The following is a 10,659-nucleotide window of genomic DNA, read 5'->3' as shown; positions in this document are numbered from 1 at the left end:
CACACACACACACACACACACACACACACACACACACACACACACACTTTCTCAGCACCAGCCGCCATCAGAGCGTCCAGCTCCTGAGTCCAGCCGAGGGCATCGACCAGGGCTCGCACGCCAGCGACCACGTCGCCCAGCTGCACGACGTCATGAGGCCGGCGGCGCCAGGCGAACGGACCCACCAGGTCCCTGTTGATGAGCAGACGGGGAACGGAGCTGCGCACAGATCCCGCCAGACTGGCGAAAGGCTCCACCTGCAGAGCGAAGAGTCAAAGAGCAGCTGTTCAAAGCATGTTGAACTGGCTTTTTAAACACTTTTAAATATGTTTTGGGAGGTATTTTGCTAATTAATATAGTTTTATAGTGGAGATGCAGACAGGAAACAGACGTAAGATGTGCAACAAAAGGTCCAGAGTCAGAACATAAGAGCTGCTTTTAAAGTTGCAGAAATGGCAACGAAGACTTTTACGTCTTTTGCAAAACAAGCAAAACCTGGTGGCTGCTGGAATTCATTGATTTACAAAAAATCCTAAATTTCAGGGGCTTCCTGGTGTCATCTCTCTCTCTCTCCCCATGTGTCCCGTTAGCATCTTCACTGTAAGCTATTTAATTAAGACTAAATCTTTAAAGAGTGCACGTTCCAGTCTTACAGCCACCCCTCCTCATGTTCTGTCTCACTCTAATGTGCTGGTTCAGCTGTAAAACCATCAGACTACTGGGACAGGAAGTGCTTTGAAGCCGGTGGCGCTCACCTCCAGCGAGGTTCCCATGATGATCAGCAGGTCGGCCTGAGGGAAGTCTGTGAGGTACTTGAAGAAGTGAAGTGGAAGCTCCTCCCCGAAGAACACGATGTCGGGCTTCACCACACCTTTACAGGTGGGACACTGTGGGACCGTCCCGCTCATCACGTCTGACTGGTGAGACATGGAAACAAGATGGAACATTCATATTAATAATATTCAAAAAATATATTGCCATCTCGATTTAGTTTTTTGATAATTGATGAAGAATGACTTGAATATTGAAGAAGCTTATCTGATGTGTTATGTTATCTATGTTAAGATAAGGTGACGTCATAAAGTCTTATTGTGCAGAGAATCCAAATCTTGTGAGACTGTGAAAAATCAGTAAGTGCACAAGTGTCTAATAATAAATAAAATGGTGCAATTTATTTATTTATTTATATGGTTATTTTATATATATATATATATATATATATATATATATATATATATAATATATGTAATTTTATGACTCACTTATTTTTCCTCTTACCTGCAATGTATCAATCTAGATTGTTTGGTGCGTGTTGCTGAAAGTTGAAGATATCCCCCGTAAAGATAACCGCCCTCTCTTCAATATATATACATCGATAGATATATCGATGAATGGATAGATAGACAGACAGACCACGAAGCGTCATATATATTTATAGGTCATATAGTCCATTTATATTGCAGAGAAGACAGACCTCTCTAAGACGAATATCTTCAACACTCAGCAACTCACACCAAAATAATCTAGATTGGTAAATAGCACTACAGGTAAGAGGATTTTGGGATAAACTATCCCTTTAATGTTCACCGTGGCTAAAAACAGACAACATGATAAAGCATATTTTAAATATTCAGCTGAAGATTGGCTGAATGTGAAGATTTCGTGTTTTGGGTCATAACTCACGCGTAGCTCCTCCCCCTCGTATTCCCTCAGACAGACTGTGCAGGTCGCCGTGGCAAATGTACCGTGAGCCTCCACCAACATCTCAGGAGGTATCCCGGCCACTTGATACGCAAGTAAACAAAGCAAGGTGGCTTAAAATGTCTGTGCATGTATCTCACTGATGTGTAGTCATTTGGAGAAGAATACATAAAGGAACATACATCTTTCCAGCCCGTCGATGTTCTGCGTGTACATCCTGAGAAGCTGACTCTTCTTGTGAAGCAGCCGCACAAAATAGTGGGTCAGATTGGGCCGGTAATTCCCCGGATAGAGCTCTTTGGCCAGGGCGAAGAAGGGATTCGGGTTTTGGTGGAAAAAGCTGAGCTCGAATATCGCCTCGGCGTAGGGCAGGTCATACTGCTGCAGGTTGTCATAGAGGCCGCTGCCTGGAGACCTGCGAGGTAATAACCTGCTGAATACACCTGATACTGACAGGAGGTTTACATGAACACTCAAATGAACATCCAACAGTTTCACCTGAAGTCTGGGATGCCACTAGGCGTGCTGATCCCGGCTCCAGCCATCACCACCACCCTCCTGTACTGCCGCTCTCTGATGCTCTTGGCGATGTCCTCCAGGGCCTGCTGATCGTCGGCTGAACCGCCACCGCGGGAGGAAAACCCTCGAGTCCCATTCCACCGGGTAGAGTTTGTTTGTCTGCGAAGATGCAAAACAGGAACGAAGGAGTTTGTTAAAATAAATACGTTTGTCTGAATGAACCAGAGAGTCGAGTTTTATGGTTGTGATGAGCGTTCTATCGTCTGCTGCACGCCAATTGGGCAGTTTGCAGCAACCCAGATGGACGTATACACATGTAACTCTGAAGTAACGTCACATAAACATCCAGCATCTCATTGTTGCTGTCTGTCAAGTATTGTGCTCTGCTTACTCATTTAATTTTCTTTTTGAATAATTAGAGCTGCAGAAATTACTGCTCTACTCGTTTTAACTATTAGTTGATTGATAGAAAAGTAATTGGCTACTATTATAATATTTCCATTATAATCTGGTTGCAGCTTCTCAATTGTGAATACTATGTGGTTTCTTTAGTCTCATACAATAGTAAAACAAATATCTTTGAGGTCACTTGGGGCTTTTGGTGACGACCATTTTTGAGCAATTTTAAGCCAACTTTAACAATTGAATACTTCAGTTTCCTAAATGTGACAATGCTTTTCCTTGTCATCTTGATCGATTATTCAAGAAAATAATAACTTTTCATGAGCTGTAAAACAAAACAGCCCTGTTTTCAGCTTTGTGACGATGCATTGTTCATAAAGAGTTTATTTAGCTGAAGAAGTGGGAGAATTCCCCGGTACATAAAGGAACATGTCTGACATGTTGAGTAGAAGGATGAAGTTGCATAAAATAAAAGTACCTCAAATACTTAATGTACTTTAGTAAATGTACTTAGTTACATCCCCCTCTGCTGTCTGGTAAGGAGTATCGTGTCCCTGTGTGACATACCTGCACAGAGCTGCACCTACACCTGCACACGAACTCCTTTGACTCAAACGACCTATAAAAAAGCAACACTCACAATTATCACTCATCAAACCACTAATCCTTATTTCATTATAGCTTCATTGTCTGTCTACTAACCGTTGGCAGAGAGCGTCCTGCTTGTTCGCGAGCTCAGGTACAAACAAAGTCTGACAGATGACAGTAATGAGGAACTCACTAAAGAAGCCATAACAGAGCAGTAACTGGACTAAAGTTACCGGTAGATTGTTATTGCATCACTCCTACTCACGGATACGAGATATTAAAGCATTCTATTCAGCTAAAATCAGATTAAATATGTAACTAACAATGACTAGCCGCCTGCTGACATATTTGTTGTTGTCCTTTGACCTCTTAATGATGCGGACGGGTGTACCGTAATGTACAATATAGCCTAGCTAACTTTAGCTCGGTCGATAGCTACCGAGCTTGAATTCCTATTTTGTTCAATTATCAACCGTTTGTTAATCAAAAACAACCTACAGTACAATATATATTCAGTGTATAGCGTCTAAAAAACGACTTTACAAAGAAACAAATCAAACATAAAGTGTATAACGTTAGCGGTCAAGAAGTAAAGTTTACGGTAAAAACACGGCTAGCTTTAGAAACGCCTCCTTTATTTCCCACCATCCTTTGCGCCCATCAGTAGACCCACAACACGGCAGGCTACTTGACGTTAGCTGAAGACTCATAACCACTCAAAAGAGCCCGAATATTAAATTAAATCCACAATTCCATCGCCACCATGAGAGATGTTTCCGGGTTCCTCAAACAGCAGCAGAGTAACAGCACCACTCCGGAGATGGCGACGGAGTGGCATACGTTGGAGGAGTTGCACAACAAAAGGTAAAGAAAAAAGAAGTCAGCTAGCTAATGCTAGGCTAGCTAACGTTAGCTTGCTCATTCATTGCAAATGCACGCTGAGTCATGCAGTGACCTAGCGTTAGCTGATGTATGGCTAATGTTAGCCGCAAGTTCCTTCTTACAGATCTGAGCTGAAACTTGACTTTAATTTCTAACCATTTGAATCACTAACGTAAATAATATGTATATATAGGGCTGAAACTTTGAACCCAACATCATCGATTTAGAGTAGTGGAAGACAAAGTTTATCACAAGTTTTTCTTTAGCTGTTAGCTAGCTGTGGATGCTATGTGAGTATAAAACCCATATGACTGTTGTACTATTATATATTAGCTATATCGCAAGACTATTAATACTCGTGCAGTAATGTAAAAGCAGGTTTCTATTGATGCATTACTAATATTATCAATATTAAAAGGAAAAGCAGTAAATCTTCACATTTGTGAAGCTGGAACCATTAAATGTTTATTAAACTATTATTAAAATAGTTGCCATTTTCTGTCAATTGATTTAATGGACTAATAGTTTCAGCTGTACATGTATAAACTGTTGGGAAGTTTAATTCACAACATAATTTATCAATATTTTATAAACTCATGTGTTTTGTGTGCTAATAACTTCTTGCTGACAGATAAACTTAGTGGAATATAAAATATAATATTTCCCTCTAAGACCTGAATCACTCACCTGTTTTGTGGTATCAAGATACAACAAAAGAATCGAAATCAGTTTCACATTTTTCGTTAGTTGATTTCCTGTCAATAAAGTACAATGTTTCTTTGGGACATTTGTTTATCTTCTGGATAAAGTGTTGACATTCACCACCACTGTTTGTTTGTGTGTTTTATTGACAGATTGTGGCATCAGTTGACTCTCAGGCTGACAGACTTTGTTAAAGATCCTTGCTTCAAAACCGGAGATGGCCTCATACAGGTAACCACATTAACATAATGGTAATATAATAATAATAATAATAATAATAATAATAATAATAATAATAATAACAACACCTGTTCTGCTCCACTGTGAGGAAGATTCAATGCACAAAACCTGGAATGAGTATGCACACATTTCATATCCTGTATTCATATATTTAATGTTGTCTTTTAAGGGGAATTCATTAAGTCCAAGTTTCTTTTTAGGACAGAAATTATACTTTTAATGCTTTGAAATACACAATTCTTTGCATTTACGATGTTGCCATTAAATGTCAGTGTTACGTCAGAATTATAAAATAATTAAGATGATGGTTGAAGCAAAGAACTGTGTTCCGCTGTTTCACATTACAAAATCTTAGGTGACTCATTTAGTTTGTTCTGCAATGACAACGTTCTCGGATTCTTTCATTTGGACGACAGAAATTTGTTGATATGAATTGTTATGATTGTTTAATTGCAATTATTTATGTTCATAAACTTGCCATTAGCCAATGATTAGTTCAGTAAAGGCACAACGTGAAGCTTTGTTACTGATTCTAAAGGATTTAAACAAACGTTAATAACTTTATACACTTTCCTCGTTCACTCTGAGGAACTTTAACCCTAAATGATGTCATAATCTAAATACTATTCATGGCCACTTTAACGCGTTGAGCATTTAGATGTTTTCTGTGATCTGACGGCTCCGTTTCTTCCTCAAAGCTCTACGACAACTTCATCAGTGACTTTGAACACAGGTGAGATAAACACTCGGTCACACCTGTCGGCTCGGTACTCGTTTGATGTTTGATGCTGATTTATTATTTTTGTTCCTCCGTTAGAATCAACCCATTGTCCCTCATGGAGATTATACTGTACGTTACCAGACAGATGAAAGGTGAGAACAACAACATGCAGCACAAAATATTTCTCAGCAGAATACACCGTTTGTCCACATTTTGTAGTATTTACAAAAATGTTTTCATTTCTCCAGATCCCAAAGATGCCATCACTTTTCTCGAGAAGACCAAGGAAAAGGTAAGTTGACCGATACATCACAGATTTTTAAATATACACTCGGTTGTTTATTAGCACCTAACTAATGCTAATGCAGTCAAATACAAAAGCCCCACAATAAATATAACCTTTTTAATGAATATCACAATGTTCAGTTTAAGTTTAAACTGCTTTAGAGGCGTTTTATTTTACTTTAAGGTCTTTTTGAAGGCTGGTGTTTCTTGTGTTGTTGAATTGTGTTACACTGAGAGCTGTCTTTAATATTTTGTCTTTCCCACATAAACTAAATATCCGAAACATCTCCTCTGCCTGAAGCAAAACAATTCAACAGCACCACAAACTGAACATCCTCCAATAACTAAACATCCTGACCTTCATGAAGGAGGATTTATTGCAGTTTAATAACGGTATCTTTGATCCAACGTGTCTGTTTGTGGTTCAGGTGAAAAGCAGCGATGAAGCCGTCATCCTCTGCAAGACTTCTATCGGCAAACTCAAACTGGAGATCAGCGATCTTCCTGCCACGAAGGTAAAAGCTCCGCTCTCGCCTCTTTTCTTTTCTTTATCAAGCTGCTGACGCAAAACGAGCCTCGCACCTCGTTCAGGTTTGGCACATTTCAAACGTCGAGCTGCAGGTGATGTTCACACTCGATGTGTCTCACTCTCTAACTTAAAGGTTTCAGCTACGTTCTAATTCAGCAGCTAGAAGGAACAAAGTAGATTTAATATCCACTGTTTTATCGCCCAAAGTTCCTTTTATCTCAAATCTTTTGAAAATGTCAGCTGTGGTCATAGAAGATGTGTGTTTTTATTTACTCCTGCGCTGTATGTGGAGTAAACATGCAAACAGTAAAAACATGGGATGGCAGCAAAGCCGTTGACTTGATCTCAAAGGTCTCTCGGCGATAAACAAACAAGAATCTGTTGAGAAATTATATTTAAAAAGTAGAATTTTAAACTTAACACAGTTACATATTTTCTTCAGTGTCGTTGTTGGTACATCTGTGCAAACAGGAACCTCCAGATTAGATTATATTCAATTTAATTATAACAAAGTGCAGTTTAGCATCTAACCCAGATTGTCCATATAGTAGATATACATATTAAGCATAATTAATGTACAGATTTGCCAGAAAGCTAACCGTAGTGGGCGGAAAGAAAGCTGACTTTAATTTTGTTTTATATTATCTATAAATAGTTTGACAGAACTAAAGCTCAGTGTCTCCCTGGAACACTGACAGTCTCCTATACATTAATACAAAGATACTTTTTGTGTGTTTAAAATACATAGGACTTTTTTTAATTTTTAATAAAACTAGAAATGCCTTTTTAAGTGGATCAGGTGTCAACCAGATGTGACCGATCCACCTTAAATACAGCTTCTTTGTCATAAAATGATTTGTTTCTGCTCATTCTGGGCTCCAGAGTCTGTTTTATAGAACCACCGTTTGGAGATCTGCATTGATCTGTAACAATAAAAACTGTCCTATAACATGTAAAACACTGCTGACCTGCCAGATGTTGGTATTTCTAGTTAGCCTATCTTAACCTGGAATAAAAGCAGAGCTAAAACATGTTAGACTCATAAATACAGGGAGTGAAAACTGTCTTTTAACAGTAGAATAAATATTCCCTCTTTTGTTTCACTCTCAGATACTCATTGAAGAAGTCGAGGAACTGTTGAATAACTTGCCCGGCGTGACGTCGGTCCACGGCCGCTTTTATGACCTCTCCAGCAAATATTACCGCATCATCGGGAACCACGCCTCCTACTACAAGGACGCTCTGCGCTACCTCGGGTGTGTGGACATCAAAGACCTTCCAGGTGGGAGGAGACGGACGCTCGGACTCGACTTCAGCACATCTTTCATGTTTCATATTCATGAGTTAATGTTGTTTGACTCCACAGAGACGGAGAAGCAGGAGAGGGCGTTCACGCTGGGGCTGGCTGGACTCTTAGGAGAAGGAGTCTACAACTTCGGGGAGCTGGTAGGATTCAAAAATAATGTTCATCTTTAGTGGTGCAACGGATCAGAAATCTAACGTATAACTAAATAAATCTAACTTGTATATTCAACGTACGGTCGGACTAGTCGTCGTGTTGTTCATCGGTGCCGGTCAGCCGGTGAAGCTTGTTGACGTCTGCTGTCGTGTCTTTGCAGCTGATGCATCCTGTGCTGGAGTCCCTGAGGAACACGGACAAACAGTGGCTCATCGACACACTTTACGCCTTCAACGGAGGCAACGTGGAGAAATTCCAGAGCTTCAAGTCGGCCTGGGGCCAACAGGTGATCAACGTTTAGATAACGGCTCAACGTGAGATGTGTGACATCGACGTTAAAGGTTAAACTGATGAGTCATAGACGGTGGAAACAGCTTCTATTCATCACAAAGCTTCAGACACTCATTCCGAAACAAATGCTTAAAAAAACGTTTCATTTTTAAAGTTTAGTTTTCTACTGAACTTTCTTGTTAAAAACAGAAGTATAGCAACGCTGTTTCATTATGTATTTATTTTATAAATATACAAATGTCAGTTAGATGGTAATGTGCAAGAGAAGTAAAGAAAAACCCAAATAAAATAGTTTTAATGATGATTTGCGTGATCGTGGACCGTTTTTTACCCCCCCCGGCCTATTCGATGGCCACGTCTGGCCCATGTATTTGAAACACAAGAACATGGCAATTTAGCTTCCAGAACAAAATAACTCTAGATAATTAGGTTTCTGGGGATTTCTTTTACCAAGAGGTCCAACAAAGAAGATGCTTTATTTAAAAATGCAGATGGATGACAAATAAAAGTTAAACTTAAAGCGTGTCTGGAGGGACGTCGCACCAATCCTCTGTAAGATATTCCTGCTTCTGTTCAGCAGGGCTGAGATCTTGTGACTGTAAATGTTTCCTGTTTTTAAAGTAATTCATTCAGCTTTTTCCTTGAGATGAGTCCGCTGTCGATGCGTCTGTCGGGTCAAAGAACTAAAGACTTTTAAACCTTTTTCTTCAACAAGAGATTAATCTCCCAAAATCAACCCGTTATGATGAATAATCAAACCCACTTCCTGTTTACGTGCTCACACTCCCAACACAGTGAAGTGATGTAATCGCTGTGTGCCCGTGAGTACTCGTGACATTTAGTGATTGATCCAAGTGAGACAAATCTCAACATTTAACATGTCAACAGCATCCATGACTCACCAGTCAAACTTTAGCCTTAAGATCTGAACATCTGGAACCCGATCAAAGGTCACTTTGAAGATGATCCCTAATATTGAGTAACGGTCTGACTCCCTCTTGTTTGCAGCCCGACCTCGCAGCTCACGAAGCTAAACTGATGCAGAAGATCCAGCTGCTCTGCGTGATGGAGGTGAGACTAGATGCTCGAAATTTACATTTCATAGTCAAATCTGATGCTTTTAATGATCTTTTGTGTTATGAAATGTGTCTTTTATCTGTTTGTTTTCCTCACGATCCACAGTGACATCATCATCTGTGACATAACGAAGGTTAAAAAACAGGAATTTTAAATCACTTGAAACATCTCTCTCTCTGTCTCTCTCTCTCTCTCCCCCCCCCAGATGACTTTCACTCGTCCTGCAAACCACAGACAGCTCAGCTTCACTGAGATCTCTCAGAGTTCCAAAATCCCCGTTAATGAGGTCAGTCGTATCACGAGTACATGGAACCAACAGCTCATCAATAAATGTCAATAAAAACCTTTTCACCGTGATCAGAAATGATCGACTTTTAATTACCTTGTTTCTCAGTTTTAAGTGTTTCTTTTACATTTGTTTTGTCGATATGAAAATGTGGACTGGTGTCTTGCAGGTGGAGCTGCTGGTGATGAAGGCTCTGTCTGTGGGCCTGATCAAAGGGAACATTGATGAGGTGGACCAGAAGGTGCAGATGACCTGGGTGCAGCCCAGAGTGCTGGACCTGCCGCAGGTTAGTTATATATATTTATATATACAACAGATTATATTTGCTCTCGAATGCGGCACATGGTTTTTATCAGCTTGACCTAAATCCAGCTGAGGAAAATCGTTTATTTTAAAACGCCATTTTAAAACCACCAGCAACCTCCGAAAGTGTCTTAAAGCTGCATTCTCTCTAGTGTCCACCAGGCGACTCCTCTGGTTGTATTGAAGTCTATGAGAAAATGACTCTACTTCTCTCTTGATTTATTACCTCAGTAAACATGAGTTTATGGTCTCAATCTCTAGTTTCAAGTCTTCTTCAATACAGCATGATGTTCATTTAGTACATTATGGTCCATTTAGAGTCAAACAGACCATAAAGCAGGGGATGCTTTAGGGCGGGGCTACTTTGATTGACAGGGCTCTACCAGAGGGTAGGTTAAAATGGAAACGTAGCAGCAGCCTCAGATTTTTCTGTCCCTACTCTGACTGAGTGACTCCGTCTGAAGCTACGACTATAGAAAGAGGAAAAACAACAAGCGCTAGCTGCAGAAAAAACAAACCCACCGAACGACACAATTGGATCAGAAGTGATGGTTTCCTGTCGTTTATTATTTCAGATCAAAGGCATGAAGGAGCGTCTGGACTTCTGGTGTGGAGACGTGAAGAACATGGCCATGCTGGTGGAGCAACAAGCCCACGACATCCTCACCTGAACC

General features: G+C 40.2%; 2 protein-coding genes across 2 annotated transcripts in view; one reads left to right on the top strand and one right to left on the bottom strand.

Moving 5' to 3' along the window:
* The window catches only part of sirt3 (sirtuin 3), a 5,096-nt gene extending 1,335 nt beyond the window's left edge, over positions 1 to 3,761 (bottom strand). Inside the window, exons 1-7 of the mRNA XM_031848684.1 lie at positions 3,325 to 3,761; positions 3,190 to 3,241; positions 2,200 to 2,379; positions 1,884 to 2,116; positions 1,684 to 1,784; positions 756 to 917; positions 48 to 257 (exon numbers count right to left, since the gene is read on the bottom strand). Of these exons, the coding sequence (XP_031704544.1) occupies positions 48 to 257; positions 756 to 917; positions 1,684 to 1,784; positions 1,884 to 2,116; positions 2,200 to 2,379; positions 3,190 to 3,241; positions 3,325 to 3,415 (1,029 nt within the window). The 5' untranslated portion in view covers positions 3,416 to 3,761. The remainder of the gene's footprint in view (positions 1 to 47; positions 258 to 755; positions 918 to 1,683; positions 1,785 to 1,883; positions 2,117 to 2,199; positions 2,380 to 3,189; positions 3,242 to 3,324) is intronic.
* Positions 3,762 to 3,871: 110 nt separating this feature from the next.
* Positions 3,872 to 10,656, top strand: psmd13 (proteasome 26S subunit, non-ATPase 13). Its single transcript, XM_031848188.1, has 13 exons — positions 3,872 to 4,074; positions 4,947 to 5,025; positions 5,733 to 5,767; positions 5,852 to 5,907; positions 6,004 to 6,047; positions 6,469 to 6,555; positions 7,680 to 7,851; positions 7,936 to 8,015; positions 8,189 to 8,314; positions 9,328 to 9,390; positions 9,602 to 9,682; positions 9,852 to 9,968; positions 10,561 to 10,656. The coding sequence occupies exons 1-13, from the start codon at positions 3,974 to 3,976 to the stop codon at positions 10,654 to 10,656; spliced, it is 1,137 nt and encodes a 378-aa protein (XP_031704048.1). The 5' UTR covers positions 3,872 to 3,973.
* The last annotated feature ends 3 nt before the right edge of the window (positions 10,657 to 10,659 follow it).

This window comes from Anarrhichthys ocellatus, unplaced genomic scaffold, assembly GCF_004355925.1.
Source record: "Anarrhichthys ocellatus isolate YVR2014 unplaced genomic scaffold, GSC_Weel_1.0 scaffold8, whole genome shotgun sequence".
Taxonomy (NCBI): domain Eukaryota; kingdom Metazoa; phylum Chordata; class Actinopteri; order Perciformes; family Anarhichadidae; genus Anarrhichthys; species Anarrhichthys ocellatus.
This window is presented reverse-complemented; position numbering and strand designations above follow the sequence as displayed.